At 41.9% G+C, this 21437-nt stretch overlaps 1 protein-coding gene across 8 annotated transcripts in view; it reads right to left on the reverse strand.

Annotated features, from left to right (window-relative positions):
• The window catches only part of LOC132407418 (multivesicular body subunit 12B-like), a 334665-nt gene that overhangs the window by 253756 nt on the left and 59472 nt on the right, over window positions 1-21437 (reverse strand). For all 8 annotated transcript variants that reach the window (XM_059993879.1, XM_059993878.1, XM_059993876.1 and 5 more), the window contains exon 3: window positions 20178-20285. In XM_059993879.1, coding sequence (XP_059849862.1) covers window positions 20178-20285 — 108 coding nt within the window. The remainder of the gene's footprint in view (window positions 1-20177; window positions 20286-21437) is intronic.

Genomic DNA, 21437 nt, shown 5'->3' on the forward strand with positions numbered 1-21437 from the left:
AAATCAACCAACTGATTCCAATGGCATGGAAACCATGGCGGAATAAAGAAACAGTGGAACCATGTGCAGAATATCAGAATAATCAAAAGGATGAGGAGACCACGTAAAAAGAATGAAAGGCGGCCCAGGAAGCATTAAAGTGATATGAGGTGATCAAAGTTTTGTGGTTGCCCCACAGACATGGATATTGTGGCGACCCACTTCCTAGCACACTCGAACCGGCTCACAATTAGCCAGTGTGCGGGCACAAAGGCCAGGTCCGCAACAAAGGGAGAAAAGCCTGCGGGGGTTTGTGAGTACGTGTCTCTTGGAGCGTCCGCGCCCGGGGAGGGCGGGATGAGGGAGGCTTGAAAAGCAAGGCTGTGAAGTTCGAATAAAATTCTCTTTGACTGCAGCTTACCGACTCCGTGTCGTTATTTTAGCGCTGCGTGTAGCACACCACTACAATTGGTGACCCTGACGGTCCAAACGATTTTTGGACCGGAGATGACCGACGCTGCATCTGTTCATGCGGTTTCGTTGAAACTGCCAAGCTTCTGGACGCTGCGACCTCACCTATGGTTCCAGCAAGCAGAAGCCCAATTCCACGTTCAGCAGATAACCTCAGAGGACACCCGTTACTGCTACGTGGTGAGCTCCCTCGACCAGGACACAGCGGCCCAGGTTGCGAAGTTCATACAGTCTCCCCCGGCGGACAGCAAGTACACGGAATTCAAAGCCCTGCTCCTAAGGACTGTCGGACTCTCACGGCGCCAGCGAGCTGCCCGTTTACTGCACCTGGATGGCTTGGGAGACAGACCGCCATCGGCTTTAATGAATGAGATGTTGTCTGTGGCCAACGGACACACATCCTGCCTCATGTTTGAGCAGGCATTCCTAGAGCAGCTGCCCAAGGACATACGCCTGCTGCTGTCCGACGCGGATTTCAGTGACCCGGATATCACCATTATGTAAATAGAAGCTAACACCTCTTCAGTGAGTGATCAAATGCTCAACCATAAGGAAAGCATGTTTTGAGGGAATGGAATAATGCATTAGATTACAAAGATTGCAATCATCTCAATTTAATCAAGAACTTCAAAACAAAAATCAGGTAGAAACTTAAAAAATAAAGTTGCAGGAACACAGGAAGAGGGGTGAATGGAACTGACTAAATAACTACAGAGTGCCCACATGAAATTAAGGGCCAAATTGCCTCCTTCTGCACAGTTATGGCTCAAGGAAGAAACAGTGTGGATAACTTCACTCACCTCAACTTTGAACTGATACCACAACCTATAGACTCATTTTCAAGGACTCTACAACTCATGTTATCAGTATTACTTAATAACTATTATTAGTTCTTGCAGTGTCTTCTTTTGCAGATTATTTGCCAGTCTTTGTGTGTCTTTTTTCATTGATTCTATTGTATTCCTTGGTTCTACTGTGAATACCTACACGAAAATGAGAATCAGTGTGGTACATCTGTGACAACGTGGGTGCTTGGATAATAAATTTACTTTGAAGAAACAATGATACCTAGAAACTGAACCACGGGATAAAAATTCTACATTTGAAATATTGGGATCTTTGACTCAACTCAGATCAGCAAAACCTAGGGTGACATGCAAGTGAAGTTTAGATAAAGACAAGATCTTCTATTAATTACCATTTAAGCATTGTGGCCAACCAAGCAGGCACCTTTAACAAAGAATAATGAATAAACACAGGGGATTCTGCAGATGCTGGAAACCTTGAGCAACACACACACAAAAAAAAAAGGCTGGAGGAACTCAGTAAGTCAGGTGTGTGTTGCTCAAGGGAACAATGAAGTTCATAACCAGCAAATGGGATTAGATGATTTAGTTTCCTATAGTTAGAGACCAGGGGAAAAAAAATAACTGAATAATAACTGTGTAAAAATTCCTGGCCAATGGATTTTTACCTCCATTTTCCCCAGTGGAAATCTGGCAGATAGGTAGTTAAAATGGCTCATATTATTTAATTGTTAGAAAGCTTCCATTTTGATTTTAACAGATGCTTGAAGGCTGTTCTGGTAACTCACAAGCTATGGACCCATTGGAAAAAAAACTGAGATGAAACTAGCGGAGTCTTACCGGTAATCTACCGTCAGTTAAAAATTACACCTAACCCGAGCAATATGTTGCAATCAATCGGAAATGAACTAGTTAAACCAAGGGCAGCTCCAACCTGGCTGCCAAAACGTTAATCCACATCTTTATCAGCTTTTCCATCCTCCAATGGTTTTCATCCACACACATAAGTCATTCAGAACACTAAGGCTAGCGTCCTCGCCCTCATTACTCTCAGCCCTTGCCAAGCTCCATCAGCTTTATGTGCCTTAGTGCACTGTCCTTGCTTTGAAAGCCCTCCAAGGCCATGTGTCATGCTACTCAGCACTTCTGAAGCTGCCAGCAACTGCTGGTTTAATTCTAGTCGGGCACTGCAGTTTCAGTGCCTGGTAGGAGCAGCCCTAAATCTCTGCTTCCCATGCAACCTCCATGTCAACTTTTAAAAGCCAGTCACTTTAATCGATGTGTTACCCTTGCAACCTCTAACCATGGTCCAAAGGTTTTCTTCCACTTTGAATTATTATGACCAGGGAGTGCTGCATTTACAACACAACTGATAAACAATGATTTGGTTTTACATTTTTCTTTCGTGATATGCCAAGCTACAAATCATGATATTTTTAGACTGTTCTGTATTTGCTTGCCCAGCCTATCACTTTCCCCAGAAAATTTGCAATTTCTTAATTATGGCAAAATAATGATCAGTTACATAAAACATAACATGGGGTGGCTTGGTAGTGTAGTGGTTAGTACAATGCTTTGCAGTACCAGTGACCAGGGTTCAATTCCTGCTGCTGCCTGTAATCAGTTTATATGTTCTCCTCGTGACCATGTGGGTGCTAAAGTTTCCTCTCATAGTCCAAAGGCACACCAGTTAATAGGTTAATTGGTTATTGTAAATTGTCCTGTAATTAGGCTAGGGTTAAATCGGGATTGCTGGGCAGTGAGCCTCGAAGGGCCGGACAGGCCTATTCCTCACTGTATCTCAATCAATCAACAAATAACTACAATAATATATTTAGTGTACAAATGTGAGAATGATTCAATACTCATGAGAAATTATTGGTGTTACAGACACTTGAATGATCACAGAATCTGCTCCATTACTGCTTTTGGGGAAAGAGACAATACCTTCAAAGGGTCAAAGGGAGGTAATGTCAGTAACAACCATTACACAGTAAATGGAGGCATTCAGGCATCTGGCTTCAAATTCTTGCTGTTCGTCATTCTGTTCAAGGTGTCATCAACCCTGATTTGTGACCTAGGGTGGCTTTGGAGAAAATGACCTTAAATCCCACTGAAATCAACAAACATTTCATCACCAGTCAAGCATATGTGGAGTATTGCGCACTTTAGATAAAGGGACACTTTAAATTTAAACAACATTCTTAGAATAAAATTATTAAATCTATTTTGAACTCTTGTTAAAGCATTGAGTAGTGAATTTTTTTTTTATTTCTTTGGCCAGTTAAACAACACACTTAAACCGCTTAAAGAAATTGGGAATTAACTGAAATTTCAAGTTCCACTTTGTCATTCAACTGTATAGATGTATACCACCAAATGAAACAATGCTCCTCCGGACCAAGGCGCACAATATGGTACATATAACTCACACACACAACACATAAAGTAATATTACCACAAATAAATTGACAAATAATAAAATATATTCCAGAAGATTGACATTTAGCATAAGGTGCAGATGCGACACAAGTTTAAAAAGTAAAGAGTATAATGCTCCTGACGCTTCATATGTGGTGACACCTGGGTGGTGGCAGAGAGTTCAGTGGTCTGGGGGAAGAAGCTGTTTCCCATCCTAACAGTCCGTGTCCTAATGCTATTTGGACAAAGTAGTGGGCTTTATGGACCATGTTACTGGAATAGAGGCAGTTGAAAAGGCAGAGAAATTTCAGAGCAAAGTGTAAAAAGTGAGAGTGGGGAGGTACGGAAACACAGTAAGAATGCATAAAATGTCAGAGTAGTGTACTACTGAGTACTGAACTGTGTAGCCCCAGTTGCCGTGAAAACTTGGCCTCAAGACTTGGGCTTGCCAGCTGCTGCAGGCAACGTAAGAGATGCGGAAGAGCTACAGCGTGTTTGAGCTCGGCTGGTCTGAGTTTGACCTTGCCCGTAAGTGCTGCCGTCCTGTATTCAAGCAGTGGGGGTGGAATGACAGGCTGGATACATGCATCTGAAACTGCTGGGCGACAGGACCGTCAATTGCTAGATGTTGCTGCTCAGGGTCTTGGACTATGTTTTTTTTTGAGTGAATATGTTTCTTTGTTCGATATTTTGAATTATGTTACTCGCTAATTTTATATTTTTACATCTTGGCCCCAAAGGAACACTGCCTTGTTCAGCTGTGTCTATGTACAGTTTTGAATGATAATTAAGCATGATTGGATTTGAGAGTAATGAGCAGTTTTTGGGACATAATGGGAGAGGGAATTGTTGAAGAGGTATTTGTATACATGGAGAAGGTATTAAAGTAAAACTGAAATAAACTTAAAAAGAGGAAGAGAATTAGGAGAGTAATCCAGCAGGCGTGATGGGTGAACAGCACCTGACATGGGATAGAACGTGGAAAGGAAAGTACTGCAGTTTGTGATAAATAATGAAACCAATCGAGAGATTGAGTTTAGTTATAATGACCAACCTATGAACACTATCACACTATTATTACTCGCTTTTTGCACTACCTATTTAATTTAATTATTTTAAATCATAATTGGAGTTCTTTTATGTATTGCATTGCACTGCTACACAAAACAACAAGTTTGTCAGCGTCATATGTCAGTGATATTAAACCTGATGCCGATTCTCTGAAGATGATAATAATCCCTATGACCCTGGAACACACACAAAATGCTGGAGGAACTCAGCAGCACTGGCAGCATCTATGGAAAAGAGCAAACAGCCGACGTTTCAGGCCAAGACCCTTCATCGGGACTCACCATCATCCACAGATTTTTTCCTGTTTGTGATCCACATGACGCTCTTCAGTATTGCAAGTTTCCATAATTCTTAGGAGAGTCACATAGCAGATGGACAAAGGCAATCAACTTTAGTTTTATTCATTAAAATATGTGGGTAGTCACAACATTAATGTGTATCCCTAAGTGCCACGAAAGGGAGGAGTTAGTAGTCAAACACATTGGTGAGGCCCAGAGTCACTAATCGGCCAGACCAGGTAACCATGGCTTTTCTTTCCATGAAGATACTAGTGAACCAGATAGGCTTTAATGTCATTCTGATAGTTTGTTGTTACAGTAACTGAATCAAGCTGTATTCAGGTTCCAAAGTTTTTATATTTAATTACACAAAATTCCTTAATTTTAGCAGTGGCACTCACACTATTTGGTAATTGCGAAAAACACAATACTGAATCAAAAAGTTAAAAATCTACAGGATACCAAGGTTCCAAATACCTCAGTCTTCATTTTCACTTACTTAGTGAAAGATTAACAGACAATTAACTGAGACAACAACAGATGGGAATCTAGATTAAGAATTTAGCTCTCTAAGTGCAAATAAAAGCAGAATTTACAACAGAACATCTCAATGTATCTGAATCTATTCACAGTTCAGGTACTTAGATCTTCACTTAAATTTTAAAAAAGGAGTGCAATGTTTTGAAGCCCACTGACAGGGTATTTTGGAGCTGTTACGGCATGTTATCTTTAATTTATCTACTTGGAGATAACCCACCCAGGCCATGCCCTCTTCTTGTTGCTGCCATCAAGAAGAAAGCATCAGAAGAGCCTCTAGACATACCCACCAGGTTCAGAAAGTTATTATCCCGCGATCATCAGGCTTTTGAACCAAAGGGGATAACTGCACTATTCCACAACCTGTGGAGTCACTTTCAAGGATTCTTGAACGATAAAACCATAAGATTTAGAAGCAGAATTACACTATTTGGCCCATTGAGTCTGCTCCACCATTTCATAATGGCTGATCCCTCTCTGCCCCAAATCTTCTGCCTTCTCCCTGTATTCCCTCATGCCCCCGACTAATCAAGAATCTATCAGCCCAATATATCGAATCACTTGCCCTCCAGGCTGCCTGGGCAACAAATTCCACAGATTCCTCTGGCTGAAGAAATTCTTCCTCAGTCATTGTTTTAAAAGGACGTCCCTCCTTTTTGAGGCGGCGCCCTCTGGCCTTAGACTCCCCCACCAAAGAAAACATCCTCTTCATCTTGTTTCCTCAATATTTATTGCTCATTTATTTATTATTTCTTTCTTTTATTTTGTATTTGCACAACCTGTGTCTTTTGCACGTTGGTCGCTTGTCCGTACTGCTGGGTACAGTCTTTCATTGATTATATTTCTTGGATTTACTGATGATGCCCACAAGAATTCAGGGTTGTATTTGCTGGCATATATGTACTTTAATAATAAATTTACTTTGAACTTTCATACAGTGTGGAATAGACCCAACAATCCACATCACATAGCAACCCACCTTCTTAACTCACCTGACAACTTACAATGAGAAATGACCAATTAACCTACTAACTGATATGTCTTTGGACTGTGGGAGGAAATTGGAGCACCCAAAGGAAACCCACGCATTCTCAGGGAGTATGTACAAATCCTTACACAGGATTCTGGAAATGAACTCCAATGCCCCAGACAGTATTAGTGTCACACTTTGTCAGTACTTACATAGCCAAGAATGTAGGTGAACTACAAGGAGTTGAGCAAGATGCAACTAGTGTCTGAGTTGCCTATATTTCAATGCAAGAATTATCACAGGAAAGGTGGATGTTAGTGCTGAAAACGAGGTAGATGGTTTACAAATAGAAGCAATGAGTTTTCAGGAGACACGAGAGAATCTGCAGATGCTGGAAATAAATAAAAACACAAAATGCTGGCAGAACTCAGCAGGCCAGACAGCATCTATGGGAGGAGGTAATGACGACGTTTCGGGCCAAAACCCTTCATCAGGAGGGTTCCTCCATAGATGCTGTCTGGCCTGCTGAGTTCTGCCAGCATTTTGCGTATTTATTTGTTTTCAGGAGAGTTGTTGGTTGGGGCAAAATTGTAGTCAACTGGATGAGTTGTAACGTAAAAGGCAGACAAGACTTAAAAGGGTGAATACAGGACTGGATGTTATATTTGAATACGGAGTAAGGTAGATGAACTTGTAGCACTGTTGCAGATTAGCAGGCATGATGTAGACAACACTGAATCATGGCTGAAAGATTATAGCTGGGAGCTTAAGGTCCAAGGATGCACATTGTATTGAAAGGACAAGCAGGAAGGCAGATGGGGCAGACTCGCTCTGTTGGTATAAAAAAAATGAAATCCAATCAACAGAAAGAAGTGACATAGGTTCAGAAGGTGTTGAATCATTTGTAGATAGAGCTAAGGAACTACAGTAATAAGACCATGCATGATGGGAGTAGTACACAGAACTACCCCCCCCCCACCCCCCATAACATTAGTAAGAATGTGGTCTACAAATTACAAAAGGAGATAGAAAATGCATGCCAAAAGGATAATATTACAATAGTCAATGTGGAATTTCAATATGCAGGTAGATTGAGAAAGTCAGTTTGGTGCTGAATTTCAGAAGGGGGAATTTCTAGAGTGCCTACAAAATGGCCTTTTAGAGCAGCTCGAGGTTGAGTCTACTAGGGACCAGCTATTCCAGATTGGGTGTTGTGCATTGAACTGGAATTGATTAGAGAGCTTAAGATAAAAGGGGCAAGTATCATAATATGATTGAGTTCACCCTGGAGTAAAAGGAATTGCAGAGGCATAAGAGAGGAGTTGACCAAAATTGATTGGAAAAGAACACTGGCAGGGATGATGACAGAGATCCAACGGCTGGAATTTCTGGAAGCAATTCAGAAGGCACAGAATATATACATTCCAAAAGAGGAAGAAGTATTTGAAAAATATGACACAACTGTAGGTAACAATAGAAGTCAAAACCAACATAAAAGCCAAAAAGAGGGTATACAATAGAGCAAAAATTAGTGGAAAGTTAGAGGATTGGAAGGTTTTTAAAAACCAACAAAAACTAAAAGACTAAAAAAGTCAGTAAGAAGGTAAAGATGGAATATGAAAGCAAGCTGACCAGTAATATTAAAGAGGTTACCAATTTTTTTTTCAGATACATAATGTGTATCAGGCCTGGGAATTGAGTGTACCAGGGTATACGTGCTATCGTAGAGACAGAAATATGGGAAGAGGGGGTGGGGTGGCCCTGTTGGTAAGGAATGAGATTCAGTCCTTAGCAAGAGGTGACTTGGGAACAGGGGAAGTAGAGTCTGTGTGGATTGAGCTGAGGAACAGCAAGGGTAAAAAGACCCTAATGGGTGTTGTGTACAGGCCCCCAAACAGTAGCGTGGATATTGGGTACAAGTTGATTAGGGAGTTAACATTGGCATGTGCTAAAGGTAATGTAGTCATTATGGGAGATTTCAAGATGCAGATGAACTGGGAGAATCAGGTAGGTGCTGGACCCCAGGATAGGGAGTTTGTGGAGTGTCTAAGGGATGTATTTTTGGAACAGCTTGTGCTTGAGCCAACCAGGAACGAGGCTATTTTGGACTTGGTGATGTGCAATGAACAGGAATTGATAAGTGATCTTGAAGTAAAGGAGCCATTAGGAAGTAGTGATCATAACATGATAAGTTTTTATCTACAATTTGAGAGGGATAAGGGCAGATCAGAGTGTTGCAATTAAATAAAGGAGACTACGGAGCCATGAGGGAAGAGCTGGCCAAAGTTAAATGGGCGGATGCCCTGGCAGGTAAGACAGTGGATCAGCAGTGGCAGATATTCTTGGGCATAATACAAAAGATGCAAAAGCAGTTCATTCCAATGAGAAGGAAGGATTCAAAGAGGGGGAAGGGGCCACAGTGGTTGACAAAGGAAGTCAGAGATTTTATAGCATTAAAGAAAAAGAAGTATGACAGGGCTAAGATGAGTGGGAATACAGATGATTGGGAAAGTTTTAAGGAGCAGCAGATCTTAACTAAAAAAGCAATACGGAGAGAAAAAATCAGGTATGAGCTCAGTCTAGCCAGGAATATAAAAGGGGATAGCAAAAGCTTTTTTAGCTATGTGAAGAGAAAGAAGATAGTTAAGAACAATGTTGGCCCCTTGAAGAATGAATTGGGAGAAATTGTTATGGGAAACAGGGAAACGGCAACAGAATTTAATGCGTACTTTAGATCTGTCTTCACCAGGGAGGACACAAGCAATCTCCCAGATGTATGGATGGGCCAGGGTCATAAGATATCAGAGGAATTGAGACAGATTGACATTAGGAAAGAAACTGTGATGAGTAGACTGGTAGGACTGAAGGCTAATAAATCCCCAGGTCCAGATGGTCTGCATCCGAGGGTTCTAAAAGAGGTGGCTCAGGAAATTGCGGATGCATTGGTAATCATTTTCCAATGTTCCTTAGATTCAGGATCAGTTCCTGAAGGTTGGAGAGTGGCTAATGTAATCCCACTTTTCAAGAAGGGAGGGAAGGAGAAAACGGAGAACTATCGCCCTGTTAGCCTAACGTCAGTCGTGGGGAAGATGCTTGAGTCCATTATTAAGGACGAAATAGTGGCACATCTAAATGGCAGAAATAGGATTAGGCCGAGCCAGCATGGATTTACCAAGGGCAAATCATGCTTGACTAATCTGTTGGAGTTTTTTGAGGGTGTAACAAGGATGTTAGACGAGGGTAAGCCAGTGGGTTGTATACCTAGATTTTCAGAAGGCATTCGATAAGGTGCCACATAGGAGATTGGTGAGTAAAATCAGAGCTCATGGCATTGGGGGCAGGGTTTCAACATGGACAGAAAACTGGTTGGCAGATGGAAAGCAAAGGGTAGCAGTGAATGGGTGTTTCTCGGACTGGCTGGAGGTGACTAGTGGGGTACCACAGGGCTCTGTATTGGGACCACAGCTCTTTACGATTTATGTCAATGATTTAGATGAGGGCATTGAAAACTATATCAGCAAGTTTGCTGACGATACTAAACTGGGTGGCAGTGTGACATACGAAGAGGACGTTAGGAGAATACAGGGAGACTTGGATAGGCTGGGTGAGTGGGCAGATACTTGGCAGATGTCATTCAATGTGAATAAATGTGAAGTTATCCACTTTGGAAGCAGGAACAAGAGGGCAGAGTATTGTCTGAACGGTGTAGAGTTAGGTAAGGGAGAAATGCAAAGAGACCTAGGAGTCCTAGTTCACCAGTCAATGAAGGTGAATGAGCAAGTGCAACAGGCAGTGAAGAGGGCAAAAAAAATGTTGGCCTTTGTTACAAGGGGAATTGAATACAAGAGCAAGGATGTACTTTTGCATTTGTACAGAGCCCTGGTGAGACCACACCTGGAATATTGTGTACAGTTTTGGTCTCCAGGTTTAAGGAAGGACATTCTGGCAGTTGAGGAAGTGCAGCGTAGATTCACTAGGTTGATTCCTGGGATGGCAGGGCCGTCTTACGCAGAGAGATTGGAGAGATTGGGCTTGTACACGCTGGAATTGAGGAGATTGAGAGGGGATCTGATTGAAACGTTTAAGATAATTAAAGGATTTGATAGGATTGAGGCAGGAAATATGTTCCAGATGTTGGGAGAGTCCAGTACCAGAGGGCATGGATTGAGAATAAGAGGTCAGTTATTTAAAACAGAGTTGAGGAAGAGCTTCTTCTCCCAGAGAGTTGTGCAGGTGTGGAATGCACTACCTCGGAAGACGGTGGAGGCCAATTCTCTGGATGCTTTCAAGAAGGAGCTAGATAGATATCTGATGGATAGGGGAATCAAGGGATATGGGGACAAGGCAGGGACTGGGTATTGATAGTGAATGATCAGCCATGATCTCAGAATGGCGGTGCAGACTCGAGGGGCCGAATGGTCTACTTCTGCACCTATTGTCTATTGTGTAGAAGAAAGGCAAAAGTGGATATCATACTGCTGGAAAATAATGTTGGCAAGGCAGTAATGGGGGACAAGGAAATGGTAGACAAACTGAAAAAGAATTTTGCATCTGTCTTCACTGTGGAAGACACTAGCAGTGTGGTGGAAGCTCCAGGCGTCAGGAGTCATGAAGTGTGTGAAGTTACCACGGTTCTTGGGAATCTAAAGGGTCTGAAAGTAGATACTCACCTGGACATGATGGTATACACCCAAGGGCTCTGAAAGAGGTGGCTGAAGAGATTGTGAAAGAATGAGTATTGATCTTTCAAGAATCACCAGATTCTGGAATGGTTCCGGAGGACTGGAAAATTGCAAATGTCACTCCCCTCATCAAGAAGGGAGCGAAGGCAGAAGAAAGGAAACTATAGGCCAGTTAGTTTTACCTCAGTGCTTGGGAAGATGTTGGAATCGATTATCAAGGATGAGGTCTTGGGGTTCTTGGAGGTACGTGATAAAATAGCCTGTAGTCAGCATGGTTTCCTCAAGGGAAAATCTTGCTTAACAAATCTGTTGGAATTCTTTGAAGAAATAACAAGCAGGATAGACAAAAGAGAATTGATGTGTACCTGGATTTTCAGAAGGCCTTTAACAAGGTGCCACACATGAACAAGCTATGAGCCCATGGTATTACGGGAAAGATTACAGCATGAATAAAGCACTGGCTGATTGGCAGCAGTCAAAGAGTGGCAATAAAGAAAGACTGGCAGCAAGTGTTTAGTGGTGTTCTACAGGGGTCTGTGTTGGGACCCCTTTTTACATTACATGTCAGATTATGTAATTGACGGCTTTGTTGCAGAGTTTACAGACGATATAAATATAGGTCAAGGGGCAGGTAGTTTTGAGAAAGTATGCATAATGTTTTAGATTAGGAGAATGGGCAAAGAAATGGCAAATGGAATACAGTCTCGGGAAGTGTACGGTCATGAATTTTGGTAGAAGAAATGAAAGGGTTGACTATTTTCTAAAAGGGGAGAAAAAACAAAAAACTAAGGCGCAAAGGGACTTGGGAGTCCTTGTGCAGGATTCCCTAAAGGTTAATTTGCAGGTTGAGTCTGTAGTGAGGAAGGCAAATGCAATGTTAGTGATCATTTCAAGAGGACTAGAATATAAAAGCAAAGATGTAATGTTAGGACTATATAAAGCACTGTTGAGGCCTCACTTGGAGTATTGTGAGCGGCTTCGGGCCCCTTATCATAGAAAGGATATACTGAAACTGGAGAGGGTTCAAAGGAGGTTCACGAAAATGATTCTAGGATACATTTCTAGCTTGAAAGTATTTGATGGTTCTGGGCCTGCATTCATTAGAATTCTGAAGAATGAGGTGCGCCATCATTGAAACCTATTGAATTGATAGAGTGACAGGCCTTGATAAAGTGGATCTGGAGAGGATATTTCCTGAGATTGCAGAGTCTAAGACCAGAGGACACAGCCTCAGAATAGACGGGTGTCTTTTTAGAATGGAGATGGGGAGGAATTTCTTTAGCCAGAGAATGGTTAACCTGTGGAATTCTGACACAGGCCACTGTGGAAGCCGGTCTTTATGTACATTTAAGGAACACACACAAAATACTGGAGGAATACTGAAGAAAATAATGCAGGCCAGGTAGTATCTATGGAAAAGAGTAAACAGTCGACATTTCGAGATGAAACCCTTCATCAGGACTGGAGAAAAAAAGATGAGAAGTCAGAGTAAAAGAAGATGGGGAGGGAAGGAAGAAATACAAGTTAGTAGATGAGTGCTGAAATTGGGAAACAGAGTGAAGTAAAGAGGTGGGAAGTCAATTGGTGATAGAGATAAAGGGCCGGAGAAAGAGGAGTCTGATAGGAGAGGACAGAACGCCATGGAAGAAAGGGGAGGGGGAGGAGCTCCAGTGGGAGGTGATGGGCAGATAAGAAAAGGTGAAGGGAAATGAGAATAGGGAATGGTGAAGGGAGGGGTGGGGACAGCATTACGAAAGTTCAAGAATTCAATGTTCATGCTATCAGCTGGAGGCTCCCTAGATGGAATACAGGTGTTTCTCCTCCCTGTATGCTCCTCCTAAATGTATACTTAAGACAGAGGTTAATAGATTCTTGATTTGTCAGGGCATAATGGGATATGGGAAGAAGACAGGAGATTGGGACCGAGAAGGAAAATGGATTAGCCATGATGAAATGGCAGATTTGCTCCTATATCTCATGGTCTTATGAAGAACCTGGTAAATGTTGATTACATGGAAAGATCCTGGTACACTGGTTAATGAAAGTCAAAGTTAATTAATTCAGATGACAATGATCATCTTTAATGTGATACAGCTGAAGATCAGAAAGTCTTGCTGCAACTACACAATATTTACAATACACGAATCTCACGTTTGTATATGGCATACATACTCTGATAAATTTACTTTGAACTTCGGCAAGACCATGCCTGGAGCAGTGTGTGCAGTATTGGTCTCTATATGCACGATTAATCTCAGTCGTACCTCATCCCAGTGATTGAGGAAGTTGTCAAGGTGTCTTGCAAGTTATTCAATGCACCTTGACCATAGAGATTCAAGAGTGGGGGGTGGCAGCTACTGTGTGAAATGTGACTATAACCAGCTTATATTCACTGGATCTTAGAAAATGGGATTGATGGAAAAGAGACTGACAGAGGAGATGTGGGAAACAATTTTCTCTGACAAATAAAAGCTCAAAACCCTCAGTAGGAAAGAAAGAGTGAAGAGGAAAACCAGTGGTGGTCTCAGATAGAGGAACAATAAAACACAGAGATCAAGAGAAGATAAATTATCAAAAGCTGGAGAACTGGTGGTAGAGCACCAGTGAGATTGATAACTTAAAGACGAAGCACAGGATGAAAGAAATTCAAAGATGACATTACTGTCACAGCCCAAGCAGATTAATCAGAATCAGAATCAGGTTTATTATCACTGTTACATGTCATGAAATCTGTTGTGTTGCCACAGTAGTAGTCAGTGCAAGACATAAACATTGCAAAATAAATAAGGGTACAGAATATATAAATATTTCAAATGATGAATAATGAAGTAGTGTTCATGGACCATTCAAAAAAATCTGATAGCAGCTTTCAGGGACAATGTTTCTCAGAATTCCGTCCACCAAAAGCGGAACCTTCCGATGGCAGAGCTATTGTCTATTGGGGGACCATTTCGTCAAGCACTTCCACTGCATCTGCCAAAAGCAGAATTTCCAAGTGGCCAAACAGTTTAATTCCAATTACTACTTCTGTTCTGATATGTCGGTCCACGGCCTCCACTTTTGCTAAGATGAGGTCACCCTCAGGGTAGCCTCCAACCTGATGGCATGAATATCAATTTCTCCTTTTGGTTAAAAAATCCTCCCCCTCCTCTCTACTTCTATTTCCCACTCTGGCCACCTACCTCTTCTCACCTGCCTATCACCCCCACCAGGATCCCCCTCCTCCTTCCCTTTCTCCTATGGTCCACTCTCCTCTATTAGATTCTTTCCTCACCGGCCCTTTGCCTTTCCTTCCCACCTGGCTCCACCTTCTAGCTATCCTCCCCTATCTTTTTGTTCTGACATCTATCTCCTTCCATTCCAGTACAGAAGAAGGGTCTTGGCTGTTGTAGTGCATTGTAATACTGGATGAAAGTCTGAACAACCCCTAGTGACATTTCAGCTCTTTGTGAGCTTGCAGTGTGCAAGGCACCTGTACAATAAACACTGTAGGTCTGTTGAATGTTTGTTAATAGCCGCTGTATTCTTACACTGTAGGTTTGTTAACTGTTTGCTAATAGCCTCTGATTCTTTCTTAACCTCAAGGCACCAGTGACATGAAAACAAAAGACCAAAGAGTTTATCTGTTTCTGTGCGCCTTGCCATGCTTGTGCGTTGAACCTCTGATTTGTTGAGGCACTTTCACTCGGTTCTTGGGATTTCACCTAGACTGAGGAATCACCATCGATCAGTGCCGAGGACAGACCCAGGGTGATTTCATGAATCAGAATTTGGAGCCCCTCCAACAATGGCGGCAATCAAGTCTCCCGAAAATGGCAACAATCGAGGGGCGACCGAGAATCATAAGCCCTGAAATGTTTGTAACATACTATGTAGCATTTAATGTGGTTTACTTGTGCTTTCCGTTTTATGATAATAAATTAGACTTAAGTTACCTTATTGTGCTTGTACACTTATTACCACATTTCCTGAACACTCCAATCGGTTTGCGTCTTTTGGGTCTGATCAACATCAGACCAAAGCGTCGACTGTTTATTAATTTGTATTGATGCTGCCTGACCTGCTGAGTTCCTCCAGCATTTTGTGTGTGTTGCTAGAATTTTAATGTTTACTGCCCTCATCTCTTTTACATTTGAGATCTAGAACATTGGATGAATACAAAAATAAAACAAAAGCAGGTCTGAGGATTAAACTCGACTTTTGGCCTCTCTCATTATTCTTCCCATCCCCTCTTCTCTGAAGCCCTTTGAAGGGTTTGCACTCTGTTGATGCCACGTTCTGGTTTCTGACACATTCCCTCACCACCGTTATCCTAGTCAGAAACTGACAGACCTTCAACCCCTGGAATTCATTCTCCAAACCTTTGCCTCTCCTCCTTCCTTCAAAGGTTCACTTTATTATCAAAGTATACAACTCTAAAATTCTTCTTCTTCGGGTAGCCATGAAGGCAAGAAAGAAAAAGGCAGCATGATCATCAAACCCCAAATCCTCTCTAACCCGAATCATAACCCTACTCATCTCTTAATGTGACTCTGTAAATTTAATTCAAATACAAATTCAAATTCAAAGTGAAGCATACTGGATAATGTTGCAATGTTAGAACACAGAACACTATGGCACAGAATAGGCCCTTTGCCACACAAGATTCAGCCAAACTAACTAAACTTGTAATTCAACACACAGCTAAATGAGCCCCTTCTGCTTATACATGTCCATATCCCTCCATTACCAGCACATTCATGTGCTTATCCAAGAGACTCTTAATCATCTCTACAGCATTTACCCCCACTACCAACCCTGGCTGCATATTTCCTAGGGTGCCTAAGACTTTTGCACAGTACTGTATTTGTCAATGTGGAGCAGAAAGTGAGTTTGTAAATCTGGTGGGAGCAAAGGATATTAGGAATAGCACCACAGAAGGGGTGTGGGACGGATGGCAGAGAAGAAGTGGCAGGGGCAGGGGGATGGCGTGGGTGCATATACACCCAGTCCTGAGACACCAGGCAAGATCATGTGATTTCAAACAATTGGCTTATTGAACATTTATTTATTCAATGCTTCCTTTTTCCAACATTGATTCCGCTCTCCCTGCCTCTTTCCAACTCATAGTCCGTGATAGAGACCTATAACAGAACTGGGTTTATCATTACTCACATATGACATGAAATCTGAGTTTTTGTGTGACAGCAGTACAGTGCAATACATAAAATTACTACAGTACTGTGCAAAAGTCTTGAATATATGCCTGTGTATGCAAGACTTCTTTACAGTACTGTACAGGCTGTTGTTGCTTTGGAAATTACACTGATGTGGTTAGCTAAGAGGGAAAAAAGGTCAAGTGAAGACTACTTGCATGGACCTGTTTCTGTATAATGTAATTCATGCAATACAATGAAGCATACTGTTTGGTTATCACTCCCATTCTCACTATCTTTCAACCACAGTGCTACAGAATGGTGTTACTATTACATTTTGTTCATTCATTATGTGCCATGTCAAATGACGTAGGCAATCATGATCGTTCTTGGCAAATTTTTCTACAGAAGCATTGCCTTCTGCTAGGCAGTGCTTTTACAAGGTGGCTGACCCCAGCCATTATGAACACTCCTCAGAGACTGTTTAAGTCTTATAACCAGGACTTGCGAAATGCACCTGCTGATTATATGACCATCCATCACCTGATCCCTTGGCCTCATATCACTCAGATCGGGGGGGGGGGCTCGGCACGTTGCCCAAAGGTTACCTGCAGACTACTGGAGGGAAGGAGCACCTTTGGTAGTGATGTGTGTGTGTGTGTGTGTGTGTGTGTGTGTGTGTGTGTGTGAGTGTGTGAGTGTGTGAGTGTGTGTGTGAGTGTGTGAGTGTGTGAGTGTGTGTGTGTGTGTGTGAGTGTGTGTGTGAGTGTGTGAGTGTGTGAGTGTGTGTGTGTGTGTGAGTGTGTGTGTGAGTGTGTGTGTGAGTGTGTGAGTGTGTGAGTGTGTGAGTGTGTGTGTGTGTGTGTGAGTGTGTGTGTGAGTGTGTGAGTGTGTGAGTGTGTGTGTGTGTGTGTGTGAGAGTGTGTGTGTGTGTGTGTGTGTGTGTGTGTGTGTGTGTGTGTGTGTGTGTGTGTGAGTGTGTATGTGTGAGTGTGTGTGTGTGTGTGTGTGTGAGTGTGTGTGTGAGTGTGTGAGTGTGTGTGTGTGTGTGTGTGTGTGAGAGTGTGTGTGTGTGTGTGTGTGTGTGTGTGTGTGTGTGTGTGTGTGTGTGTGTGTGTGTGTGTGTGTGTGTGTGAGTGTGTATGTGTGTGTGTGTGTGTGTGTGTGTGTGAGTTAACTGTGGCAATTATAGCTTTAAATTATGCTAGTTATAAAGACAGCATACTGCAACATCTCCAGCATGCCCTGCCAAGAGGCTATGTTCCCACATCACTCCATGCTCTAACAATCCTACCCCAGACGCAACGAGCGGGGGGGGGGGGGGGGGGCGGTTATAGAGGGAGTTCTTAAGAGGGTCTCGCACTTCCTAAGAGTAAATAACTATAATAAGAGAGGAAAAAAATTAAGTAACCTGTTAACGAAGCAACAAGAATATTGGCCTGATAATAGGTGAGATGCATCTGCGAAGGGAAAGGCTGAACAACCAGAAGACCCAACCTCTAACCACAACCACCACGTATTCTTACCCACACAGCACCAGATCAGATTCCGGATCGACCTCTGTAGCGGCAGAGGATGCAACAGGAAACTTCTTAGGAGAACATCATACTTGAATTGAATGAACGCACTGCTATGGTTCAAAAAACAGAAACTTCCTATCTTTTCACTCTGTTGTGTCCTGTTCACCTCATTATAGGAAGCATGTGGAAGCTTTAGAGAGGGTGCAGAAATTTACCAGGAGTATATCTTATGAAGAGGTTGAGCAAGCTGGGGCTTTTCTCTTTGGAGCAAAGAAGAATGAGAGGTGACTTGATAGAGATATACAAGATAAGAGGCATGGATCAAGTGGATAGTTAGTAATTGTTTCCCAGGGTGCAAACAATAATACGAAGTGGCTTAATTTTAAGGTGATTGGAGGAAAGTATTGGGGGGGATGAGGGGGAGAGATATCAGAGATAAGTTTCATTTTTAAAAAAAATTACAGAGAGTGGTGGGTGCTTGGAACACCCTGCCAGGAGTGGTGGTAGAGGCAAGTACATTAGAGACATTTAAGAAACAATTAGATGGTCACATGGATGATGGAAAAATGGAAGGCAGTGTAGAACGGAAGAGCTATGTTGATCATAGAGCAGGTTAAAATGTTGGCACAAAACTGTGGGCCAAAGGGAATGTACTGTGCTATAATGGTCTGTTTTTAGACTTAATTTGCGTTAAAAATGCGACTTTGCATTCCACAGTATTACGAATAGATGCTAAGCAGGGCTTCATTGTGCTTTTCTGATTACTTGCTTCAAGAGAGTGAGCAATGGCTACCTCTGCTGCTCATTCCCTCAAAAAGATAACCACATACCTCAGATGTTCCTCCAGACTACAGGACTGGCATTTTCTTTGAAAACCAGGTAAACAATAACCATATAACCATATAACAATCACAGCACGGAAACAGGCCATCTTGGCCCTCCTAGTCCGTGCCGAACCCTTAATCTCACCTAGTCCCACCTACCCGCACTCAGCCCACAACCCTCCACTCCTTTCCTGTCCATATACCTATCCAATTTTACCTTAAATGACACAACTGAACTGGCCTCTACTACTTCTACAGGAAGCTCATTCCGCACAGCTATCACTCTTTCAGTAAAGAAATACCCCCTCGTGTTTCCCTTAAACTTCTGCCCCCTAACTCTCAAATCATGTCCTCTAGTTTGAATCTCCCCTACTCTCAATGGAAACAGCCTGTTCACGTCAACTCTATCTATCCCTCTCAAAATTTTAAATACCTTGATCAAATCCCCCCTCAACCTTCTACGCTCCAATGAATAGAGACCTAACTTGTTCAACCTTTCTCTGTAACTTAATTGCTGAAACCAAGGTAACATCCTAGTAAATCGTCTCTGCACTCTCTCTAATTTATTGATATCTTTCCTATAATTCGGTGACCAGAACTGCACACAATATTCCAAATTTGGCCTTACCAATGCCTTGTACAACTTTAGCATTACATCCCAACTTCTGTACTCAATGCTTTGATTTATAAAGGCCAGCGTTCCAAAAGCCCTCTTCACCACCCTATCTACATGAGACTCCACTTTCAGGGAACTATGCACAGTTATTCCTAGATCTCTCTGTTCCTCTGCATTCCTCAATGCCCTACCATTTACTCTGTATGTTCTATTTGGATTATTCCTGCCAAAATGTAGAACCTCACACTTCTCAGCATTAAACTCCATCTGCCAACGTTCAGCCCATTCTTCTAACCGGCATAAATCTCCCTGCAAGCTTTGAAAATCCACCTCATTATCCGCAACACCTTGTAACAATGTACAAGATGCACGCCCAACCATAAAACATCACTGTATTTATCTATAAATAGTGTCTTGTTGTGAAGGTATTGGTCAGGTTCCTGCAACAAACTAAAAATTCAAAAGACCCTGTACTTCCACCTTCTATTAACTATACAAACAAAATCTCAGCCCAAACTTATCTATTAAAATTTGAAGCTATTCCAATCGCATGGACTGTATTAGATTAAAAACTCTAATTGAGCTCCTCATTCTAAGAAATCAGATTGATCTATGTATTAGAAAGAACACCACCATATTATTGACGAATTGTGACGAAGGTCCCAGCCTGAAACATTCAACTCTTAGCTATCTAACCCGCTGAGCTCCTCCAAAATCTGCAGAATCTTTTGTGCTTATTAAAACCACATTAATTTTGCAGTCAGTGTGCCTAAACTGGTTACTGAATATATTTCAACCCTAATAGGTCTCATTTTTTATACCAAAACTGATAACTATAAAAATTGAAGGTCATTAATTTGAACTCACGTTTTCCTTAGAAAATGATCTCGTAAAACAGAGATATCTAGTGACCTTAGATTTAAATAAGCCGTCCTTCCAGAGGTCAGCATCCAAGCCATCTGCTGTTAGCGAAATCTGTGAAAACAAGACAGCATGTGTAGACATGAGGTGGAATAAAGCTAATTCATGTACAGTGAGTTTTTCTGCTCTTCCTAATTAACACCACTGTACTGTCACAGTACCTCATCAGAATATTTCACCACATACTGTATAAAAATATTTACAAAATAAAATAGAGCCTCCAAGGATACACTTGATTACAAAAATGTTGCAAAGAGTTTTGATAAGAAATCTTAGAAGTTTTAAAATATTTGTGGGGGTGCAGGCTGAACTGTGAAAGGCAATTTAGAAAAAAAAAATCAGACACCTAGACTTCAAGCCATGTCAAAGAATGCTCATATTGTGCAACATATATAAAAAAAACATGAGAAAACAGTAAGATTGGATCTGTGTGTGACTATTGTTCAGGATGTTTCTGGAGTTAGGAAATTATGTCAATATAGCAGATATTAATTCAAGTGAGAACCAGTCTCCAGTTCTTAATGTAAACTGCAAGCAGTAACAGTTTGAAGTTAAAAGGATAGTTTTGCAATAAGCACCGTCTACAGAACACAGGCTGCTGGCCACAGCAGGGGGTTGTATACCAAGAGACGGCTTAAAAAGTGAAGTGACCATGAAACATTCTCCACTGCATCAGCCATACATAAAACAACAGGGTTATGTTAATTGGCCTGCTTGCCATGATGAATCATGTTAATTCCACAAACTATAGCCTCACCTCCAAGGACCAATTAACAATTGGTGAGTCTATAGGTTGTGAAATCAGTTCAGATTTGAGATGAGTGAAGTTATCTACACCAGTTCAGAAGCCTGATAGTGATGAGCATCATTACCAACAGGCTCTTTACCTAGCAGAAACTACTTTACCCTTTTACTACTCATTCCATTCTCGAAATTAATGCGAAGCTATCAAACCAGGCAACATGGGCTGTTATTTTGCAGCATTCTGATGGAGTTCAAGCAGGCAGGCCAGACTGATTTTGTCACTTAGTGCATCAAACATGGTCATAGGTACATGATCAGTTGTTGGGATAGCTGTGTACTCAGAATCAGAGCTTACATTAGTTTTGGGTGTCTGGAATCGCTGTCCCCAGAAGATTTGAGACCATCTACGTGAATTGTTTTATCTCAGCAAAGGTGTTTGAACATCCAGAGATGTCTCCCACT

This window comes from Hypanus sabinus, chromosome 18 (genome assembly GCF_030144855.1).
Source record: "Hypanus sabinus isolate sHypSab1 chromosome 18, sHypSab1.hap1, whole genome shotgun sequence".
In the NCBI taxonomy this organism is placed as follows: domain Eukaryota; kingdom Metazoa; phylum Chordata; class Chondrichthyes; order Myliobatiformes; family Dasyatidae; genus Hypanus; species Hypanus sabinus.